Here is a 23,502-nt window from a genome sequence, read left to right on the forward strand (position 1 = left end):
ATCCATTTAGTAAAGTAATCTATAGCAACAATTAAAAATTTGACCTGGCCTGGAGCTGGAGGGAATGGTCCGAGGATGTCTAGTCCCCATTTGTTGAATGGCCAGGATACCTCGGATGTATGTAGCTGCTCGGCCGGGTTGTGAATGATTGGTGCATGGCGTTGGCGTTGATCACAGTGGGTGACTTTGTGGATACAATCTTGTTTTAACGTCGGCCAATAGTAACCGGCTCGGAGGATTTTCGCGGCTAAGCTTCTGCCGCCAATGTGAGTGCCACATACCCCTTCGTGGACCTCGTCCATGGCCAGTTTTGCTTCGGCCGTGTTTATGCATCGGAGGAGTGGCCTTGTGAATCCTCTCTTGTATAGCTCGGTCCCCAGTAGGGGTGGCAACGGGGCGGGTAGGGGCGGGTTTTTGCTCTACCAGACCCCGCCCCGCTCTACAGAAAACCCGCATCAAACCCGCCCCGCCCTACCCGCGAGTTGTAAAATGTTAAACCCTAACCCGCCCCTACCCGCCCTTATAATTATTAAATCCAATAAATAAAATTAAATTTTAAAAATTATATAACCACCATTTACATACATAATATAAATTAAAGTAAAAATTTATATATGATATAATATTATTAATCATTTTACTAATTATTTTATATACGTTACATATATTATATATTAAAAATATATATATTTACATATATATTATATATACCGGGGCGGGTAGGGGCGGGTTCAACCTAAACCCGACCCCGCCCCGCCCCGCCTAAGAACCCGCCCCGTTAAAACCCGCCCCGGTGCGGGGGCGGGCGGGTAGGGGCGGGGTGGATACCCGCGGGTTCGGGTAGTGTTGCCACCCCTAGTCCCCAGTATCGTGTAAAAGCTCGCCAGTCTTTTGAATTTCTTTTCGTTTTGAATGTTGTCGGGCATTATTCCTGTTCTTAGGTAGTTTATGAATGGTGTTCTCCAGTCGTCTTCCTATGAAACACTAGCCATTGTTGTTAAGGTGACGCTGGGTTCGTCCAGTGTTAGTTGTGACAACACGGGGCTGTTGTATTGACTTCTTGTTGTTGCCAACTTGGAGAGGAGATCTGCTCTGTTGTTTTGTTCCCTTGGTATATGAAGAATATCGAATCTGTCGAATCTTCTGATGAGGTTGTTAACCATTGCGTTGTATTTCTCAAGAAGTGGATCTTTTACCTGAAAATTACCTGTTACTTGTTGCACTACTAAGAGTGAGTCGCACTTGACGTTTATTTTTGTTATTCCCATGGTCTGTGCTAGGCATAGTCCTGCTATTAAAGCTTCGTATTCTGCTTGGTTATTACTTGCCTGGAAGGTGAATTGTAGTGATTGTTCGAGTTGTATTCCCTGGCTGTTTTCGAGGAGTATTCCTGCTCCGGAGCCTTTGCTGTTTGAGGCCCCGTCGACGTATAGCGTCCATGGGTCTTCCTGAGGAGATGTGTCTTCTTGTGTCAGTTTGGCGACGAAGTCGGCTAACGCTTGTGATTTGATAGCGCCTCTGGACTGGTATTGTATGTCATATTCTGAAAGCTCGATGGACCACTTGATTAGCCTTCCCGCCAGTTCGGGCCTCGTCAGTATTTGTCTTAAGGGTTGTTCTGTTCTGACTATGATGGTGTGGCTTTGAAAGTAGTGCCGTAGTCGTCTGGCTGTTATAACAAGTGCTAAAGCTAATCTTTCTAGCTTTGGATAGCGGGACTCGGCACCCTGAAGTGATTTGCTGACGAAGTATACCGGATGCTGTTGTTTGTCTATTTCTGTTACCAAAACGGAGCTGATAGCGTAGTAAGTGATCGATAAGTACAGATATAGCGGTTTACCTGTTTCTAGCGTTCGGAGGATTGGGGGTGTTGTGAGTAGTGTTTTGAGTTCTGTGAAGGCTATTTCACATTCTTCGGACCAGTGGAATTGTTCTTGTTTTCTCAACTTTTTGAAGAAGTGATGCGATCGTTGCGCTATACATGGTAGGAACCTTGCGAGTGCCGCAAGTCGGCCGGTCAATTGCTGCACTTCCTTTATTGTCCTCGGACTTCGCATATTAAGAATGGCTTGGCATTTTTCTGGGTTTGCTTCTATACCTCGGCACGTGAGCATGAAGCCGAGAAATTTCCCACTTTGTACCCCAAAGGCACATTTCTCAGGGTTGAGTTTCATATTGTATTTCCGAAGTTGTTGGAAGATCTCTGTTAAGTCGTCGGCGTGGTTTGACGTTTGTGTTGATTTTGCTACCATGTCGTCGACATAGACTTCTATGTTTCGTCCAATTTGTTTTGAGAAGATCTTATCCATGAGGCGTTGGTAAGTGGCGCCTGCGTTTTTGAGTCCGAATGACATGACTTTGTAGCAGAAGTTACCGTTGTCGGTGATGAAGGCGGTTTTGTCTTGATCTCCTTCGTGCATTAGGATTTGGTTGTAACCGGAGTAGGCATCCATAAAGCTTAAGCATTGGAAGCCGGAGGAATTGTCCACAAGTTTGTCGATACACGGTAGTGGGTATGCGTCCTTCGGGCAGGCTTTGTTGAGGTCTGTATAGTCGACACACATCCTCCATTTGCCATTATTTTTCTTTACCATCACGACGTTGGCCAACCACGTTGAATACTTGAGCTCCTTGATGAACCCGGCGGATAATAATTTCTGGGTTTCCTCCAAGGAGGCTGTCCTCTTGTCAGTTCCTAAGTGTCTCTTCTTCTGGGCTATAGGTCGGATTGACGGGTTTATTGCAAGTTTGTGGCAGATAACGTTCGGGTCAATTCCGGGCATATCTGCTGGAGTCCAGGCGAATAAGTCGATGTTTTGTCTCAAGAGTTCCACCAGTTGAGTTCGTTCTGCTTCCTTTAGTGCGTTTCCGAGGTATGTGTATCTATCTTTGTTGCTTGCCAATTGTACTTTGGTGAGGTCATCAAGGGGCATAGGTCGTTCCTGGTTATTTGTTCTTGGGTCCAAGTCTGCCAGGGCATGTAGCTGGTCTGAGTTATATACTGCTTGGACATATTGCTGGTCAAGGTGTTTTGGTTGTTCGTTTTTTAGACTGGCGTTATAGCATTGTCTGGCCTCCTTCTGGTCTCCATGGATTGTCACCACCTTGTTGTCCTGTGAAATAAACTTGACACACAAATGTACAGTGGAAATAACAGCGTTGAACGCATTCAACGATGGCCTGCCTAAGATAATGTTATAGGGACTTTTGCAATCTACTACCAGGTATTGTATTTCTAAAGTTTTGCTGTTGGGGTAATCCCCAAAAGTAGTTTTTAACCAAATATAACCTCGGATAGAGACTCGCTCACCTGAGAAACCTACCAGTTCTCCGGATGACGGTTGTAGGAGTTTGTCACATAAGTTCATTTTCTGGAACGTTGAATAGAACAATACGTCGGCACTGCTCCCTGGGTCCATGAGGATCTTTTTGACCAAGGGCTCTCCAACTTGTGCAGAAATGACCACAGGGTCGTCTAGGTTTCGGTCAGCGGCCTTGTAATCGTCGGAGTTGAATGATATTCCAGGTTTGTCCGAGTTGTTCGGCCGAGGTATTACTGATTCTGTCATAGTCATCATGGCTCGGTATGACCTCTTTCGCGCCGAGCTCGTGCATCCTCCACCTGCAAAACCACCAGAAATACAATTTATTATTCGACGGGGTGGGTTGTTATCGTTTTCTACCTTTCGCCCCTTGTCTCGGGGGTTGTCGATTGTTTTTTGTTGGTTGCCGAGGCCTTCAGTGTTTTTCCTTTGACCTCGTGTGTCGATGTATTTGTCCAGCAGTCCCTGGCGTGCTAATTTTTCAAGCACGTCCTTCGCTATCACACAATCATCCGTTGTGTGGCCGTACTTTTGATGAAAAGCACAGTACTTGAATTTGTCCACGTGTCTCTGGTCCTGGTAGGTGCCGGCTCTGCTTGGTGGTTTGATGAGCTTGGAATGTAGGATATCTTTCACTATGTCCTCTCTTTTTGTGTTGAAGGGAGTGTATGTGTCGAACTTGGGTGTCAGTCTGAATGGCCTTTGGTCTTACCTGCTGGTTGGATGTCTGCTTCGTCTGTCTTCTTCTCTGTTTTGTGTGGGTTTTTATGCCCTCCTGAGTGCTCGGAATTCTTCTACCTCGATTTGGGTTGTTGCTTTTTCTCGGAACTCGGCCAGGGTTTTAGGCTTTGCTATGACGATGGACTCTTGGAATTTCCCAGGGCGGAGGCCACTTTTAAGGGCGTGGAGGTGGACTTCGGGGTTCAGGTTGGGTATCTCATTAGTTGCTTCTACGAATCTGGTCATGTAGTCCTTTAGACTTTAGCTTGGTCCCTGTTTGATTGTGCTCAGGTAGTCTGAGTTATGGACATAGATTTTTGAGGCAGCGAAGTGGTTGACGAACTGGTCGGCCAACTCGTTAAAACTTGAGATGGAGCCTTCGGGTAGGTTGGAAAACCAGATGAGTGCGGCTCCGTCTAAGAAGGTCGGGAAGGTTCGGCACAGGAGGGGGTCGGATTCTTTATTCATGAACATCATAGTGTAGAATTTGGTTACATGGACATTTGGGTCTCCTATTCCGTAGTAAGGTTTTAGGGTTGTCGGCAGTGTGAGGTTTTCGGGCATTTTGAAATTCATAACTGGTTTTGTGAAGGGGTTGGTTCTTTTGACTATGGTTTTTGTCGTTTTGGGAGTAGTTTGTTTGGTCTCGGAGGAGTGCTCGTTGTTGTCCTCCTTTTGTTCGGCATTTTTGCGTTCGCCCTTCGCGTGGCCGTGCTCCATCTGGCGCAGGAGCTCGGCCATCCTTTGATTCTCGGCCCTGAGGGCCTCATTGATTGCCATCATCTCCGGTGGGTTGACGTCGGAGGGAGCGTGGCTGTATTCGTCTGCCATTGTTTGTGTCCTGCAAAACAGAGGAGATAAAAAATGCACAGGGCAAAGAAAAAATGGGGTTAAATGAATCGGGCCCTACGGTGGGCGCCAAATGTTCCTGCGTGAGAGTTGACTCCGAGGTATAGCACGTTCTGATAACACACAGACTGGCTTTCCTTGGAGTAGTGAGGGAGGAACGTCGTCTTCTACCGGAGGGGCGGCGTTGGGTACCTGAAAAGGGACTCCGACGCTCAAGTAAGTGTAAGTATGAGAGAGTTCAGGAGAAAGACTAGAGTCAATAGCGTACCTCTCACTTGAGTATGTATTTCGTATATATTGGAGTCTGTTGAGGGTGGTTACGCGGATTTGTTGGACTGGGTAGAATTTCTATCCGTTGTGTGCTTTGTTTTCGGAGTTGAGGAGAGATTTGGGGAGGGCTTATGTGTTCAGTTCCGAGTTTGTTGTTGTTTTATCCTAACGGATCAGATTTTATGATGTTTTTAGAATAATGTTATTTTTACTTCAAATGTTAAAGACTTGATATTCAAACATACATCCAAACTTACTGATTTATGTTTTGGTTCTTTTATATGAAAACTAAACTTCCATCATGAATAAGTTTATGTATTTTATATTAAGTAAATTCCTAACCATTTGTCCGAAAGAGAAAGCGGTCTTCCACGTTTGAAAATCACTAATCGTGTCCAATAATCCCAGAAACCAATAAATGGGAAAAGATCTTCAATAATCCCAGAAACCAATTTGGAAGGAGTAGTACCATGGAGGAGGTACATTATCTGTTCTTCTCTAGTAGGACCATCTAGTCAGTGTGCAAGTGGAAACAAGAAATCACCAAATGAAGGCCATGATGCTAACAATATCAATGTATATACAAAAATATTATCTAAGAGGCTTGTTGCTGATATGCAAAATTATCAGAATGGAAGTTCTTCAGCAGATCCAACTCAACTTATGAACCAGAATTTGGAAACACACATCATCAATGAATCTGGCACCAATTCTCAACTCGAAAATCCGGTACTATACATAAAAGTTGGTTTATATTCATTCAATTTGGTGTGTGTCGACTTAGTATACAAATACAAAATGATAGAGTACACAACTTTTCGCTTGTTACCAAACAGCGAAATCTCTGGACTTAACCAATTCGATTTGTACTGATGAATAACAAAGGAGAACAAATCTAATGTTGACATGAATATCACTAGTTTAAAATCGCATGCATGCATGATAAGATCCATAGATATATAGATAGATAATTACTAAGACTGAATTCATTTATGTTCCATGTTTAATTGTTGAATCCTATATATAATATCACAATCTGCATAGTCTGGTTTATTCAATTATCAATCAACTTATCATTATATCTAGTGTTGGTATATTTAACACTCAATTAATCTAATAGTTGATGCTAAGGTGCATATAAAATTTACTTCGACAGGAAGATGAAGAAGAAAGAAAAGCAAGAAAAGGGAAAGCAGTTGTGATTTCAAGCAGGAAACCCATGATGAAAAGAAAGGTAAAGATTAATATATTGTTATATTGATTATTGAGAGATTAAGCTAAAGCATGCTAATATATTCAGATGAATGGTTCAGGATGCATACTTAGAAAGATTTATATTTTGTGTTGCAGGATTTTCCTTCAACTAAGAAGCAATGTGGTGTGGTATTAGGAAATGGTATGTGAAACGAAGTTTGTAATTTGTTATAGTTATAGGGAATAAAGATGAAATTTGATGTTTTATGATATAATGAGATTTATGCAGGGGAAGAAGCACAGAAGGTTATTACTAGAATGAAAAATAGTGATGCTGCTAATCAGAATGGAAGTTCTTCAGCAACACTAAATCCAACTAAACTGAATCAGAATTTGGAGACAGGAATCAATGCATCTACTGGCATTGTCCGACCTGAAATTCCGGTACTAATGTATATTTGTTTGCGTTCGCCCTTTCTCACGTGTACTGTGCTCACTCGCTACCATTTATCATAGACGTGGTGTGTGAGGCCTAATCGATTTAGGCCTCACATCCTCTCAGTACAGGAGAAATAAGAATGACTTAATCCATTTCTATCTATAATTTTGTTAAAAGAAGCCTTTAAATTTAATGACTGTAATTTAACTCTTAACTAATCATGTACTAATATTTCTTGTTATGGTGTTATTTACTTTGAAAAGAAGAAGAAGAAGAAATAAAAGCAAGAAAAAGGGCGGGAAATGGGATATCATACAAGAAAATAACGATGAAGAAAAAGGTACAAAAAAATCTTGGTCATTTTACATACAAGTATACAACGTTTTAATTTCCATTTATTTAATTTGTATGTGTTTCAATTCCCTTGGCAGAAAGAATATGAGGAGGTAGAGAACAAAGTGGAAAGTCTGAGAGATGAAAATAAAGAATTAAGGAAAGAACTTGTTTGGCTTTCTCAAAAGTGTGTGGATATCACAAACGAAAATGACTCTCTGCTGGAAGCAATGGTAGACAAGTATGGGGAAGAAACAATAGCACAACTTTCCAAACAGTATTTGGATTTGGCCCATTCCAACATTTAAGTTTCATTAACAAAATGTTTGAATCTTCTGGGGATTTGGTTAATCCTCTAAAGTAAGGTGCATGGAGCATCTTGATTGAATTAATGTATGTTGCTTCATGAATCTGAACATATAAGTGATATTATGTTTATTCTAATGTTTACTTTCCAATGTTTATTACGAGGTTAAGATAAAAACAACAAAGCTTTTCCATTAGCAAACAACAAATGTTACACAAGAAAATCTCATATAAGCCCCCTCTAAAGAAAGCACAACAAAGAGAAGAAGAGAACGGAACCATATAAGAAATGGGGCAAACAACATAACTCAATGTGCTTATAAGTCACATCCTTTTTGACCTAAAGTTATGCTTTTATATACTAATAAAATCTACTGAAAAACCTGTTCTGAACAAAGGCAAGGTTACCAATTTGAGCCTTCAGGGAAAGCTTTGAGAGCATCCTGCTTCCCGTTGACATAGAATTCGACAACCGCTTTCATTCGCGGAAGCTTATCAGGGTGGTAATTCACATGAACAATTACCGGTTTCAACTTGCTTAGCTTAGCATCATTCCTCACTGTCTTGAAAAGAACCTTGCTGTTCATGAACAGATACATATCCATAGTTCTTCTTGCAGCATGTAGCCCTTCATAGCCTGGATGCGAGGGGAAAAAGAGCTCCTCGTTGAAAACTGCCTGGTCCCATGCATCCTCCTGGGAAAGTCGAGTTGCCACACGATCCAAAAGTTCAATGGAGGGAATTGTTGGTCTGATATAGAAGAAACCAGAGTTGTACACCCATATCCTCATGGTATGTGCATATCGAGCCCAACCCATTGCAGGTTCATCAAAGACATCGTTATAACCGTAAGCCGTCCTGTTATCATGGCCATCACTCATGGACTCCACATCTGAATCCCGATATAGATGATCGAAGGGATTTTGCAAATATACAATGTCCACATCTGATAGAAGAACACCATACCCCAACTGCAAAAATTCTCTTAGAATACGGAATTTAAGCCCTGAGACCTTATGGTTCCCTCCTGTCTTGCCAATGTTATCAACAGCTGCATCCGGATCTCTCTTATACACTGGGACTTGATTTGATTGGCAGAACTGTTCAATCTCTTCATCTAAAGCAACAACCAGATAATTGGTTATGTTTACTCTCTTGATGTTGGTGAACCAGACCTCCAGCATTTCCTTCACATTTCTGTTTGCAAGCGCAACTATAAGCTCTTGTTTAACTGCGATTTTCTGTAATAGCTTTGCCAACCTTGGGTTCACGGATTCATCAGGAACAACAGTAGGGTTAGTTCTTAATCCCTTGACGGTACCAAAAGGTCCAGCTTTTTGCTGTTTACCCAATGCAAGAAACTGCTTTTGAGCCTGATCTTTCCCTTGCTCCGCAAACCGCAGCCTCTCTGTCAATTCCCTCACCTGTTTTTTCAGCTCAGCATTTTTATCTGATACTGCCACCAACTCTGATTTCAACATGTTGAGCCGATCAGAGGATTCACATTCAGCTGGATTTTCCTGCCAAAGAAAAATACAACACAATGAATGAATCTTGCTACGCACATGGTCTATAAATCTAGAAATCATGTCCAAAACATAAACCAAGGCTCCATCTGGTAACTACCTCAAGACAAATACAGAAACACTAGGAGACACAAACTTCTTCAGATAAGAAGACAAATACAAAGTAGAGAAGGAATGCCTTTATTCTAGGACAAAATTTGCCTAATTTTCCATCCAACAAAAAACTGGAGAAAGGAACAGAGAACATTTTGTCTTGTCTCTGTCTCTATTGGCTCAATGTCTGTGTTTTCTGTCCTGAGACCCCTACCAAACAAAACACACTGTACATGCAAATCAGGGCAAAAGATGAAGTACCCTTACTTTCATAGGAAACCATTAAATAACCCCCTTTTTAAGCACATTTGATAAACTTGAAAATATCAGCTAGATTCATCCACTCTAACTAGCTGAAAAACTGAATTCCAGTTTGAGATGAAACCCAGGAAACTGCATTATCTCAATGCAGAGAAATAAACCGAATCTGGCCAAATTTTCTACAATATCAAACCAATCCAGGCACAAAGTACATATTTTTTACCCACATATTGAAAACAAACACTACTAACATCCCTATTTAAAATAGGTGACTAACCAAGACTATTACATATATGCTAAGTACTTGCATGATCCATATTACGTAATCAAATGACTCAACAAATGATCTGCAGTGCTACAAGGTCAAGCATAATCCCACAATGACAATAGAGGTAACAGTTAAGTCAGAACAGAGGAACTAAAAAGTCAACGAAAAACCCATTGCAAGAGACTAAGATTCAGAGCATAAGATAATTCAAAACAAAAGGCAAAGTTGTAATCTTTTCTGAATTTGGAACCTGGGTTTTGGATCCGGCAAGAGAAAGGTGGCGATTTGGGGTTGAAGTGGGAACAGAGTAGAAGAAACCATTTGGGAACAAGAACGCGAAGACGCAACCAATGAGGACCCCAATTGCTACGGCGGTTACAACCTTCGATTTCCAAAGAGAATGGGAACCGTTGTTCCTCATCAATGCTCCTTCTCTGCGTCCAATCATGGTGTGTGTTTTCTTCTTTGGGTACCCACCTCAAACGAAAAAGAACCACCTTTTTGAGATGGTGGGTTTCTGGTTTTTTATTTCCCCTGTTTTTGGGGTTTGGAGAGCGTTAAAGGGTCAAGAATTTAGGAATGAAGGTTATTGTGATTGTGAGTATACCATTTGGTTTCAGCTTTTGATTCAGTAAAGAAAAAGTGACGTTGATTTGGGATACAATACAATACAATACAAGCTTCTTAGATTGTTGTTACACTCAAATCAGCTCAGGCCTCAGCTAGTTCTAGATCTTCTATGTAGTAAAAGAGATTATTATTATTATTATTATTATTATTATTATTATTATTATTATTATTATTATTATTATTATTATTATGGGTAGATTGCAATAATTAGGTCAAAATCAAGAACTTTATGTGCTGTAATTCTCATAATTCAATAATTTATTTATTATATTTTTTTCTTAAGAAATAGTATTATAATGTCTAAATATGTATTAAAAGAATTCTTGAGTTACTGAAATTTTTTATTTCAGTTTAGGGGTATAAAGAAGATATTTTAAGAATGAATTTAATATACATTTCTTCTACTTAAAAAGTAACAATAATTTTTTTCATCTAAATGTATTCTTAATGAAAATTGAATATCGGTGTTCCAATTCTTTATTGAATGAAAATTTAGAGAACTTGACTCGCACACACAATTTGAAAAATAAATTTAAACATTTACTCAGATCAATACGGATAAGTGCGTAACAAATAAAAGTCAAACCACTAGGATCTAGGAATGAGTTAATGATAGAAGACTTTATATAATACTAGCAACTAGATGATAAATTTACACCGTTTTTAGTATGAAACTCATTTTAGTCTTTATTTGTGGCCTATTTATCATAAAAAATAATTTAATATTAATTTTTACATTATAAATAATAAATAAAAATTTTAAATATTTTTTTTATTAAAAAAAATTAACTTTAATTTTTATTATAATTTCACTTAATTAATTAATTAATTAAAATAATTAAAATTAATATAGTTATTATTTTTTGTAATAATATTATTAAAATTTATAAATTAAAAAATAATTTACTATTAAAAATATTAATATTAAAAAAATTAATAACTTCATATATAACCATAGTGTACAACATATAATTTGAAATTAAACTAATTAGTAAAATACGCAATATAAAAAAAAGTATAATAGAACTCTATAATTAACGATAAATATTCTGAAATTGCCATATATATTTAATTAAGTCTTTTTTTAACTGTTAATATTGCTGCATATTTTAAAATTTGGTATTTTTTAAAAAAATTGATAATACAATACAAAAAATTTTTTTCCTAACTGAAATAATTAAAATAAATTATTAATTAAATAGATATATAATTATTTAATATAATAAATTATAATTTAATTATTTAATATAATTATTTATTAATTATGAATTTATATAATTATTTATTTTTATAATAACTTGTTACGTGATAAGTTATTATTAGACAATAAAAATTCATGTTCACATAGGCTCTCTCCTCTTAAAAAGCAAGCTGGGACTTCTTTTTTTTTTAATGGCTAGCCTATGCTTTTTAGAAATAGGATTTCATATTTTAGCTGGAGTTGCTCTTAGAATTTTTACCGTATCAATGTGGCAAATTAAATTAAAAATAAAGTAAGTAATATTTTCGTAGACTTTGCTACAAGAGGAGTACTAAGAGTTTAAAAAATTTTATAATTTATAATTATTAATTCACCATTATTAATATTTTTAATAGTATAAAATTATATTTAATAATATAAAAAAAATTTTATTAAATATTAACCAAATTTTAACAAAAATGCTGATTTAGACTTTCTTTTGCGGAGGAGAATGCTTTTAATGAAAAAATAAAATAAATATAATTTTCCCTCATTTAAATATATCCACCAACTCGGATACAGTTTACCTGGCTATAAACGTTTCTATACACCCTTTAATAACAATAAGGAGTGTGGAATTATTTTAGAATAGAGTAAAGTATTGTTTTTGTCTCCAACCTAACGTTTCAATCGTCCTATTTAAGTCCTTAACGTTTTAAACTTGACTCAATGTTGTGCGACCCGTTAACAAAATTGACGGCAGGACAAAATTGATACGATTTTAAAACGTTAGGGACTTAAATAGGACGAAAACGTTAGGGACAAAAACGATACATAAAAATAAATTTTAATTTAATTTTATCTTTCAATAATATTAATTTTTTATTGTACATAGTATTCAATTATTTTTTAATTACATCTAAATAAATTACACTTAATCACATTACTTTTATTTTAAATAAATTTATTTTTTTATAATTTAAAGAATTTTGATACATTAGAGACAAAAGGTATAATTTATATTTTATTGTATATATATATATATATATTTTTTTTTTTTCTTTTCTACAAGTTTATATACTAGTCATTCTACAAATATTTCATGATAACTAAAAATTTTTAAGAGTAAAATTATAAAAAAAATTAATTTATTTAAAATGAAAGTAATATGATTAAGTGTAATTTACTTAGATGTGATTAAAAAATAATTGAATACTATGTATAGTAAAAAATTGATATTATTGAATGATAAAATTAAAATTTATTTCTATGTATCATTTTTGTCCCCAACGTTTCCGTCATATTTAAGTCCCTAACGTTTCAAAATCGTCTCAATTTTGTCCTGCCGTCAATTCTGTTAACGGATCCCTAATGGCAGGATAACATTGAGTCAGTTTTGAAACGTTAGGGACTTAAATAGAATAATTAAAATGTTAGGGACAACTTTGAGACTTATCCCAAACGTTAGAGACAAAAATGATACTTATAGAAAATTCATAGTGTGCATATCGGCATATATCTGTTTCCTTGTTCCTTATAGAAAATTCGAAATGGATGAGATGCTCAAACCTTATTAACATTAATAACAATATTATATAACCGATGAGCTGTCAAGACATATAGTGGTCGTTTGAGCACATGCGAGTTAATTGAAAAGCAGGGTGCTATTATAGTATAATACTTTAAATGAAAAATTTTCCAAGCTTCATTCGTCTGCAGAGGACGATTAGGAAGTGATTAAGAATTAAAGAAAAGAACAAGTCGATCTCTGACTTTTTAATTTACAGATATTTAAGTTCTTAAGAATTTAAAAATATATTTAAGTTTCTGACATCTTTAAAATTTGGACACATTAATTCTTGAATCTAATTTATTCTATTTTAAAAACTCACTGATATGTGCATTCGTATCAACTAGATCAGTACAAAAGAAGTCACGTTTGATTTCTTCGTTAGATCTAACAGATCTAAATAAACATAAAGGATTAATATGTCTAAGTTTTAAAAAGATCAATGACTTAAATGTCTGCGGATCAAAAGGTCGAAAATTCATTTATCATTTTCTCTAAGAATTAAGATTATTAGAATATATAACAACTATGCATAATTCTTCACATCCATTGGTTTTTGGATTATACCTTTTTCACTATTTCTCAAATATCCATTCTCATTTTGACCTTTTTCTTCTTCCTGTGATTGATATCATTCTAGCTTTTATATATTAGGAATGTTGCAAACTCCTCCTAACATGACCCAAATAAACAGAAGAACCTGAACTATCAAGATCAAATAGTGGGAAATTATATGATGGATATTAAAAATCCGAGTAGCAAATTAATGTATAGCAAATTTGATGGAGCTCTGTATAAAAGTTCCATCCAATGGAGCTGCCTAAAATATTTACAGATTTATCCCACCTTACTATTTCGTCAAAGTTGGTCTATCTGCTTCGAGCTCATTGACCGGCAAGCAAATCAGGCGGTAGATTGGTTGGCCAGGTTGGGTGCACTGACGGCCGGTAGAGAGATGGTGTAGACAAAACCCCCAAGTGTGCTGCAGGACATTAGGTGAGGTACTATATTACTTTTGTTTTATATATGTCACTCCCAAGTTCAACTAGTTGCCAAGAACGTTCTTCTTATTGGATACAATATGCAAATTTCCTATGTACAATGATTGAAACAAGGGAAAAATGAAAGAGAACAGAAAATTTGAAGCTCAGAACTAAGACAAAACCACATGCATATCACAAAATTCGTGCATTATAAAACTATCCAATCGATGCTTTTCTAACGACGAGAAACAAACAGATCACTCTTCGTCTGATTCAGAATCCTGAACCGGTGGCCCCTTCGGTCCTTCGATATGATTTGGTTCCCTTCTAGCCGGTAGAATGATACTCCTAACCATTTGATTTGCTGACACAGAATGCAGATAACATGAGCAAAGAGATCTCTTAAGCGAAAAACTAACAACAAATTAAACAAATCTTTTATATGAAAAGAAAATTTAATCCCTTCTGATGACCAAAACCACAAGACCACATATTGAAGGAGGAGTAAATAAATCCTACTATGCAATGAATTTCGAAACTCTTAGTTAAACCATGTACTTAAATCTACACTGCCATATTCCAATCACAAGTTCACAACAAATCTACTGAATTTGAACAAACACAGAACAGCAAATAGAAAAGCTAAATCAATTAAAATAGCTCCTAAATGCGAACTTTCATTTAGCCATTTCGTTTATACATTTTCTTTAGAAACAACAGATTGGCTATATTGCATTGAAATAGGAGATTAAATAGTGAAAATAGAGCTACAGAGTTCACATGCATACCTGTCACTAAAATGTTCATTAGTAGAGATCTTGCAAGTTGGAATTCCACCTGGTGTGCAATGACAAATTTACTCTGCGGAAAGGAAGGAGAAAACATATTTTTGTTTTCAAAAGAAAATAAAATAAACAATGCATTTCCAACAATGAATCATAACAAAATCAACAGATAGAATTTTACCATTTCACCATACACAACGTCGACAACATGATCAAGTCTAGCTTGATGCCTTAACAGGAATGGACGCAAATGATCCGTGTAGAGTTGTTTTGCACCCTGTTCAACAAGCACCATGTGGTTTTGTTTATTTACTACCACCCGATATACCGGAAATGTTATCACGGAGACAAGCACAAGTAAAAGAGAAGTAAAATAGCATAATACAATATATCCTGCTCAAGAGCTAAAAAAGATATTATTAACTAACTGACTAACGAAGCAACTGAAAAAACACAAAAGCAGTAATGTACAGCAGTTTGATTAAGCTTACATTAATAGTGGGAAGCTGTAGCCAAACAAGAAATGCAAACTTCATGTGGTAATAGAGTGGAAACCTGAATTGATATGATAAACGCTTAGATCCCACAATACTCCAAGTAAAATGTTAAAACACAATCAAATCAAGATAGAAAATCTGAATGTAATTGGTTCCAGGCATCAGGAGAGCATAAATTGTGGAAGATCACAAGAAGAAAAAATTGGAAGCAAATAACAAGAAAACATAGGACTAGCTACTTTAACAATGAAGACATGAATAAATAAATAGGCAAGTTTGCAGGAAGAAAAAAAGATGAACCATTACAGTTAATAGAAGCAAATGAAATAAACTTATGGAGATACTGACGACTTGACCGTACCAGGAAAGTAACTTTTCTGCAAACATTTCTGCTACACTAAAAGATCCATAAGCTGGAAAACCATAAGAGAGATCAGCATTAATAAACATACCCATATTCCAGATAAAACCATCGAATCAATGAACTCTTAAAAAAATATAAATAAATAAAATGAATTGCACAGATGATTATCAAAAGTAATTCCCACTCACTTGGGAATTCTTCCAAAATGGTCAATCAAAACTTGAATGATACAAACACAAGTAAGTATTATAAGCACTAACAATTACAGGACAAGTATATGACAGGGATCAATGAATGAAACACTTAACACAACAATAACAGCAATTAAGCAATTTTGTACACATTAAGAAGGAAGGAAAATTAGGAACCTGCCCAATACAATAACCACTTGTGCTGGTCATTTTGGTCTTTACTCTCAATAGCCTTAAAGGTAGAGTAAACGGGTATCACAATCCCTATAGAACAGCTTCATAACAATCAAGGAAACCAATCATCAGTGAAAGAATGAAAAATTTGATGGATAAAAGCATAAATAGGATACCATGCTGTTTTGAGAACAATGTTGGAATTAAGAGGGCAAAGAAGCTGTGCCAACCCAACAACCTGCAAAACCAACATACACAGTCATAACCCAAAAGAAAATGAAAATAAAAATTGAAACTTTTTGTGATGTATGAAGAAGAGGGCGAGAACCTGGGTGTGAAGAGCCATTAAGCATAAATTTGCAGAGAAGGGGGATTTGATTTCTGAGGTTTAGGGATTTCAATTGCAAAAGAAGAAAGCGCGAAGCTCGTGCTCAATGGCGTTGTTGGGGAATTGAATTGTTGAGAAATCGATCAAAGAGGAACCTTACTTTGATTTTGCTTGTTACGTACCCTGCAATTTAGTTAAATGTATAATCAATGCTACATTAGAAAACTAAGGTTTAATTATTCCTTCAGTCGCATACTTTTACCAAATTTTTAATTAATTTTGTATATATATTAAGTTTTTATATTATTTTTAATTTTATAATTAAATTATTTTTATATAAAAAATATTAAAATTAATAGATTTTTTTTAAAAAAAATATGTGATTAAAGGATATGTTAGATTTTTTATTGTAAATACTTTTAATTTGTAAAAAAATATTTAATTAATTCTAATATTTTTTATACTAAGAATAACCTAATTACAAAACTAAAAGTAATATAAGGATTCAATTAAAAAAAATCTATAAAAAAAATTAAAAATTTAATAAAATTATGAACACTAACAAAATAATTAAACTAAAAACTAACTATTAAAATTAGTCGTTATAAAAAAATATATTCTAAACTGAGTAGTGATTAAATATAGATATACATGGTATAAATAAAAAATAAAAAATATTAAATACACATAAAAAATAGTTACTAAATTAATTATTATGTATTTATATATTTATACTTGTTAATTCACATCTTTTCTAACTAAATAATTAACCACTCAAATAATCACTTTTATCATAATAGAATAATCAATTTTTTCTAGTAATAAAATATAAATTATAAAATAGTAAACATATATTTCTAGTATATGACTGTAGCTGAAAAGAAAAATGGACCGTTCCTGGAAATGAAAAATGTTTTCACTTGAAAATTTGCTAAATCCATAATAAAAGACCTTTTTTGTTTTTGGACTTGATAATAAAAAGCTTTCTTTTTCAGTTCTTGGTCAACTAAAAGGTCTTTTTTTTTCGACCTAAAAGGTCTTCTTAAATCATGTAACCTTTGAGAAATGGACATTCCAACTGGGCCACATAAGGCTCGCAAAATTAAAAACCAGCACCTCCTACGTGATTTCTGTTTTGAACAGGAAGATGCAAGCACCGCCCTTGGAGCCTACTTTTTTTCAAAAATACTTAAATACTATTAAACTGTCATAGGTGTAAACTGTAAAGAGTGCCAGGAAACTATGGAGCACGTTTTACTCCTGCAGTTTCAACCATCTGGAACCGTTTAAGTGTAAAGAGTGTGACACCTGGTACAAATCACCATCAGTTACAACTAATAGGTGTAAAGAGTGTGACATCAGTTACAACTAATAGGTCTAAAGAGTGTGACACCTGGTATAAATAGGATACTTCCCCTAAGGTAAAAGCATCCATATGAATCTGAATCCCTTTTCTTCTGTCTCTTTCTTACGAGACAATGATACATGTCAACCTGGAAAGAAAACCGTGACGACCTTGAATGTTGAATAGCTTGGAAGTTAATTATTTTCTTCTCTATTCTCTTTTAGGGGATACCAAAGAGCAATGTAAAATCAATGTCTCTGGCTGCCAAGGTCCCACATTTCCATTATGTAGATGAGATAAAATGCAATGCTCTAGTGGAGCTTAAAACAGCGTTTCAGAAAAACAATCCTTATCCAGATGTCAAGCACACTTTTCTGCCAATATTAGTCAAATCATTGTCAATGGCCCTCACCAAGTACCCCTCTTTGAATAGTTGCTTCAAAGAGGATTTAATGGAGGTCATATTCAAAGGTCTGTCTCTTAAACATTACAGGCTGAACTCTCGATATGTCTTGCTAGCCTTCTTTGAAGGTTGAATGTGTTTGAATTTTGGTAGATTCAATGTTTTTTCTGGTTATAGTTGGTTGATATGTGGGGTCTGTTAATTCAATAGTTTATTTGAGGCATTAGCCGTCAATTTGGATCTGACAAGATGGGTTTACTTGCTATAGGTTCACACAACATTGGAGTTGCCATGGCTACTCCAAATGGTCTAGTTGTACCAAACATAAAGAATGTCCAGTCTCTTTCAATCTTGCAGGTTAGTTTTCAACCTTAGGTGAAATTTTTTATCCTCCGTTCAAAAGACCACATAATTCCCATCAAGTGTTAACTGAATTTGCTGAAACTGTGCCTAAAGCTTGCAAGAGGGACTGGAATTTTAGAAAAGCTAGCAGGAGAAAAGAAGTCTTCATTCGATGGAAACCTCCCCCAAATGGATGGGTTAAAGTTAATACTGATGGTGCCTCCCAAGGGAACCCGGGTAGTGGAGGTCTAATTCGAGATGAAAGTGGAAGATGGCTTGCATAACATAAGTACTTGTATCCAAACATTGGATTTCCGTTTGAATTTTAAATTTCTAATTTCTTTGTATGTGTATATAAATCTTTCTAACCTCATAAGAATTTGTTAGAAGTGCATAGCACAAGAAAAGAATTTCTCTCATCAAAATCTTGTTCATTCATCAAAATCTTATAAATTTTTTTCATTATCATCATCGACGGTTCTTCAATGGTTAGGCTTAGTAGGAATAATTTGACTCCAATCCATAAGTGGAAGAAATACAAATTTTTCAGCATATTCTTCTCAATTCAAAGAACTATCAATCTCCCAAATCCAATTCAACAACTTTACTTTTGCCTCGGATGCTGAAAAACTCTTTAGTTGGTTTCTGGCTTTGTTTTTTGGCTTGTTCTAATGATAGGTTCAACTCTTAGTCTCATTGATTATGGTGTTTAATATCTCTTCCTAACTAACTATATCTCAAATCTCTCTTATTGTCATGTTTTTTTTTTTGGCTAACTTTCCTTGCCGGCAACAGTATTTATTGGATTAACATAGTTTATTATGTTGTTACAATAAGGAATTTTTTGTCTCATAGTTAAGTAACTATTAGAATTGCAACTTGTTACAAAGTTTGAGTGCTAAGGTTTTATACTAATGTTATTGATGTTTTTCCACTCCAAAAGAATAAGGGTGGAGCAATTTTGTTGCTAAACTCTATTTTTATTACAAAAGAATGCTCTAGCCTTGTTCTTTTGTGGTGAAAAAATATCAACAATATTAATATAAACCTTAGCGTTCAAATCTTGGTAACTAGTTGCGATTTCAACGGCTACTTGACTATGAGACAAAAAATTTCTTATTGTAACGACATAACAAACTGTGTTGATCCAGCAAATACTATTGTCACCAAAAAAAGTTAGCAAAAAAACATGCCAATAAGAGATATTTGAGATATAATTAGCTAGGAAGAGATATTAAACACCATAACCAATTAGACTAAGAGTTGAACCTATCATTAGGACAAGCCAAGAAGTAAGGCCAGAGAACCAACCAAAGAGTTTTCCAGCATCTGAGGCAAAAATAAGGTGGTTGAGTTGGATTTGGGAGATTAATAGAAGTTCTTTAAATTGAAAAGAATACGCTGAAAAATTTGTATTTGTTCCACTTATGAATTGGAACCAAATTATTACTATTAATCTTAACCATTAAAGAGTCGTTGACGATGATAATGAAAAAAATTAATAAGATTTTGATAAATAAATAAGGTTTTGTTGAGAGATTTTTTTTTAATTTTTTGTGCTATGCACTTCTAATAAATTTTTATGGAATTAGAAAAATTTATATACACTCACAGAGATTAGAAATTTAAAGTTCAAATAGAAATTCAAAGTTAAAATAGAAATTAGGCGATTGGCAATGTACATGATGCATGAAAAAATTAAGCAATTCAAACGGAAATTCTTGAATTGGGCATAAAATTAGGCAATGATTAGGCAATGTACATGATGCATGGAATGAAGATTAAACGTGTTGATAATTAAGGAATACTTTTACTAGTAACTCAAGAAAGAAATAACTTGAGCCAATTAAATAGCTATCTGCATAGTATGATTTTATGAAATAATGCGACCATGTACTACGTATTAACAAATTATATATAAGATTATTTAATAATTCTTTAATTTTTTTTCTTGGAAAAAGAATATCCATGAATGTCTCATTGTGAGAACTAAAGTTCTGAAAATCGGACCAGTCATCAAATCGTTTTAGTCATCGATTTACTGATTTATTGGTCCAACTGGTAATTTAACCGAAAAAATTATTTTAAAATAAAATAAAATAATAAATAAATTATAAAAGACCAAAGATAAAAGTATTCTAAGAACTCTTATTAGATACAATAATATTCAACCAGCACTCAAAGAACAACCACAGCAAGTGACTAAGCATACAAAATATGTGAATATTATTATAGCAAACATAATAATAAAATAGTTCTTCTAATGCGTCTTGGAAAATATTCCAAATCAAGAAAACTACATAATCTGATCCACTTGATTCAGAAAGCTACATATATTAGAAAAATTAAGAATCAACTAAAAGAAAAAGAAAAGGAAGGTCTGGTTGATTCAATTGCATGAGATGAAGAATCAAATAGGGCTGAGAAGCTGAGAGTTTAAATGTTAAACCTCATTATTTAAATAACATGACTCCATTATTGTTATTATTACACCCTTCTAATGTCACAAACTCAATATATATTATAGCCCGTTGACACTTGTGTATTCACAACTTGGTCTCATCATTCTAATTCATACCTTAAGTAGGGAGTTTTGGTTTGGAGTTCATGCCAATGATAATGACGAGAGGGATAAATCAGTAACATAAACAATGCAAATTTTAACAAAGTTCATCACAATAATCAACAATAAGAAAAAGCACTGAAAAAACACTTAGTAACCGGTCAATAACGGCCAGTTCGACAATTTTTAAACGATTTTCTCTCCAACAATTATAAATATCGAATTTGACTGTTTTTATTATCGGTTTCTAATTGAACAGATTCAACCGGCCAATTCAATCTAATTTTCAAAATCATGGTGAAAACTAGGGGTGGCAACGGGGCGGGTAGGGGCGGGTTTTTGCTCTACCCGACCCCGCCCCGCCTGACAAAAAACCCGCATAAAACCCGCCCTGCCCTACCCGCGGATAGTAAAATGTTAAACCCTAACCCGCCCCGCCCCTACCCGCCCTTATAATTATTAAATCCAACAAATAAAATAAAATTTTAAAAATTATATAACCACCATTTACATACATAACATAAATTAAAGTAAAAATTTATATATGATATAATATTATTAATCATTTTACTAATTATTTTATATATGTTAAATATTATATATATATATATATATATTTAACCTAAACCCGACCCCGCCCCGCCCCGCCCAAGAACCCGCCCCGGTGCGGGGGCGGATAATTACCCGCCCCGAGCGGGTAGGGGCGGGGTGAATACCCGCGGGTTCGGGTAGTGTTGCCACCCCTAGTGAAAACAATAATGCCTCACATAATTTTGCCAACCAAAATAAAAAATAAAATAAAATAAAAAATAATGGGATCTGGTAACTTGCCGTACTCAACCTCTATCTGATAAATAAAAAAATAGTGTCCGGCATTAAGGATGGATATGTGATTCATCATTCATGTTGAGTAGAGCTAGTGACTTGACTGACTTCCATTTCATGATGATAAGGAAGAAATTTAATAATAATGATTCAATTTTTACTGATAATTTTGGATACATATCCTATCATCATACAATAATGTAAATGGTCTTATGTCCAAAGTGACATATATCCTCTAAGGAATATTATTAGAGCATACTAAACAAACTTTTTCGACACTGATATCATAGAAGATTTTAGATAATGACTACCTATTAGAATAGACAAATTATAAAGAGATATTAGTCTCTTTTTCCAGCTCCTCCCTTCTAGAAACTAAGATTGGTCCTTATTAGTTATTACAAGACAAATTATTAAAAAATTATTTTGAACATATTTATATGAGTGATTTTTTATTGTATTTGTTTATTTAATAATATTATATTATGAAGTTATTTTTATAATGAAATTGAATTAAATTAGTCTAATTATTTAAAGATCGATAACTAAAAATTTTAGTTAAAAAAAGACATAAAAAATAATTAAATTTAATTACAAAGATAATTTATTCGATTATTATTTTATTTGTTTATTTATACACGACAATATTTTTTGGTCGTTGTGGATTTTAGTTTTTGAGAGTGGTGGGCATGATGATTTTTTTAGGGTTTTGGTTAGTTTTCGCATGTGGTTTTTGAAACATTGTCTATTATTTAAATTTTAGAAGAGAGAAACTAAAAAATAAATAATTTTCTATAAAAAATAAGTAACTGTTACGGACCGACGAGTCCAGTCTACTAGCCGCCGAATTGGGGCACCGTCCTTGACCCGGGTCCAAAGTACCCCCACGAAAGAGAGATCGACGGGTCGGTCCTTTGAACGTCCGACTCAAGACATACCCGACTTAACCACCCGCACGACCCAGGACACCGGTCGGGTCAGTATCTTCGGATCACAGCCCGAAGTTCCGACCCGGGGTCCGGAACGACCTGCCCCTCCCACGTGGATTATGACAGCTCATAGAAGCTTCTTGGGTAGTGGGCCAGGTCACTTTCAGGGCCCGTCCCACACAGTATAAAAGGGGAAATATCAGCTCTCCCCCGAGGTACGTGACATTCTTACTTAATCTGGCTACCACATTGTACGGACACTGACTTAATCGTCAGAGTGTCCTTGTAGGTGGCCACCCCCCACACTCCACTCCACCTCCGACGTCACCAACGAGCATTTTTGTCCTCGCTCTACGTCAGTCTAGGGTCTCATCCTCTCCTCTACTCATCACCACTCGACCCGTCGAGTACCCGAGAACATCAGGTATCAAACAGTAACATTTTATAAAAGTTGGTATTTAAATTCATTAATAGTTTAATTAAGTTTTTTTTTAATTATTAATTATTCAATTTAAAAAAAAAACTAAAAAATAAGTAACTTTTTATAAAAGTGAGTATTTAAATTAATTAAATAATATTATTTAAATTAAAAGACTGATTAATTAAAAACTAAAAATTTAAAAGATAAATAATATTTTTTATTAATTAAATAATATTATTTAAATTAAAAAATTGACTAAAGACTAAAAAAAAACAACTAGCATTTTTCTTCTTGAAATAGTTTCGAAATGCATGGAAAAAAATATTATTGCAACGCGGAAGAAATAGTTTGTTAAAATTCATGGTAAATTATGTGCATTATTTTAATCAT

General features: G+C 35.0%; 4 protein-coding genes across 5 annotated transcripts; 1 reads left to right on the forward strand and 3 right to left on the reverse strand.

Moving 5' to 3' along the window:
- Positions 1 to 974: 974 nt before the first annotated feature.
- Positions 975 to 4,289, reverse strand: LOC107632294 (uncharacterized). The gene is made up of 3 exons (XM_016335991.1): positions 4,122 to 4,289; positions 2,563 to 4,001; positions 975 to 2,457 (listed from the first exon to the last, which is right to left on the reverse strand). The coding sequence occupies exons 1-3, from the start codon at positions 4,287 to 4,289 to the stop codon at positions 975 to 977; spliced, it is 3,090 nt and encodes a 1,029-aa protein (XP_016191477.1).
- A 3,317-nt stretch (positions 4,290 to 7,606) lies between these two features.
- On the reverse strand, positions 7,607 to 10,328 carry LOC107628916 (arabinosyltransferase RRA3). The gene is made up of 2 exons (XM_016331550.3): positions 9,833 to 10,328; positions 7,607 to 8,954 (listed from the first exon to the last, which is right to left on the reverse strand). The coding sequence occupies exons 1-2, from the start codon at positions 10,028 to 10,030 to the stop codon at positions 7,839 to 7,841; spliced, it is 1,314 nt and encodes a 437-aa protein (XP_016187036.1). The 5' UTR covers positions 10,031 to 10,328; the 3' UTR covers positions 7,607 to 7,838.
- A 3,355-nt stretch (positions 10,329 to 13,683) lies between these two features.
- Positions 13,684 to 16,495, reverse strand: LOC107628914 (HVA22-like protein k). Its single transcript, XM_016331546.3, has 8 exons — positions 16,285 to 16,495; positions 16,133 to 16,194; positions 15,960 to 16,057; positions 15,589 to 15,640; positions 15,222 to 15,285; positions 14,912 to 15,007; positions 14,734 to 14,806; positions 13,684 to 14,309 (listed from the first exon to the last, which is right to left on the reverse strand). Exons 1-8 carry the CDS (start codon positions 16,300 to 16,302, stop codon positions 14,203 to 14,205), a joined length of 570 nt encoding a protein of 189 aa, XP_016187032.1. The 5' UTR covers positions 16,303 to 16,495; the 3' UTR covers positions 13,684 to 14,202.
- Positions 16,496 to 17,742: 1,247 nt separating this feature from the next.
- Positions 17,743 to 18,818, forward strand: LOC107628915 (lipoamide acyltransferase component of branched-chain alpha-keto acid dehydrogenase complex, mitochondrial-like). Of its 2 annotated transcripts, none has more exons than XM_088509571.1 (3): positions 17,743 to 18,160; positions 18,301 to 18,389; positions 18,489 to 18,818. In XM_088509571.1, the coding sequence occupies exons 1-3, from the start codon at positions 17,881 to 17,883 to the stop codon at positions 18,624 to 18,626; spliced, it is 507 nt and encodes a 168-aa protein (XP_088365697.1). In that variant the 5' UTR covers positions 17,743 to 17,880; the 3' UTR covers positions 18,627 to 18,818. The 2 variants fall into 2 exon arrangements, with proteins under 2 accessions (XP_088365697.1, XP_016187035.1); XM_016331549.3 differs by having other exon boundaries at positions 17,743 to 18,100.
- The last annotated feature ends 4,684 nt before the right edge of the window (positions 18,819 to 23,502 follow it).

This window comes from Arachis ipaensis, chromosome B3 (assembly GCF_059453495.1).
Source record: "Arachis ipaensis isolate K30076 ecotype BB chromosome B3, ASM5945349v1, whole genome shotgun sequence".
NCBI lineage: Eukaryota > Viridiplantae > Streptophyta > Magnoliopsida > Fabales > Fabaceae > Arachis > Arachis ipaensis.

Excerpts from the sequence above, each read along its gene's own strand:
- LOC107628915 (XM_088509571.1), top strand. The coding sequence starts at position 17,881 with ATGTCTCTGGCTGCCAAGGTCCCACATTTCCATTATGTAGATGAGATA. Across the intron at positions 18,161-18,300 it reads CTTGCTAGCCTTCTTTGAAG|GTTCACACAACATTGGAGTT; the intron begins GTTGAATGTGTT and ends TACTTGCTATAG. Across the intron at positions 18,390-18,488 it reads AGTCTCTTTCAATCTTGCAG|CTTGCAAGAGGGACTGGAAT; the intron begins GTTAGTTTTCAA and ends CTGTGCCTAAAG.
- LOC107632294 (XM_016335991.1), bottom strand. The coding sequence starts at position 4,289 with ATGACCAGATTCGTAGAAGCAACTAATGAGATACCCAACCTGAACCCC. Across the intron at positions 4,002-4,121 it reads AAGCAACAACCCAAATCGAG|TTCGACACATACACTCCCTT; the intron begins GTAGAAGAATTC and ends CTGACACCCAAG. Across the intron at positions 2,458-2,562 it reads AATAATGGCAAATGGAGGAT|CTTTATGGATGCCTACTCCG; the intron begins GTGTGTCGACTA and ends CCAATGCTTAAG.
- LOC107628916 (XM_016331550.3), bottom strand. The coding sequence starts at position 10,030 with ATGATTGGACGCAGAGAAGGAGCATTGATGAGGAACAACGGTTCCCAT. Across the intron at positions 8,955-9,832 it reads TTGCCGGATCCAAAACCCAG|GAAAATCCAGCTGAATGTGA; the intron begins GTTCCAAATTCA and ends TTTCTTTGGCAG.
- LOC107628914 (XM_016331546.3), bottom strand. Across the intron at positions 15,286-15,588 it reads GCAGAAAAGTTACTTTCCTG|GTTTCCACTCTATTACCACA; the intron begins GTACGGTCAAGT and ends ATATCAATTCAG. Across the intron at positions 15,008-15,221 it reads TACAGCTTCCCACTATTAAT|GGTGCAAAACAACTCTACAC; the intron begins GTAAGCTTAATC and ends CTTGTTGAACAG.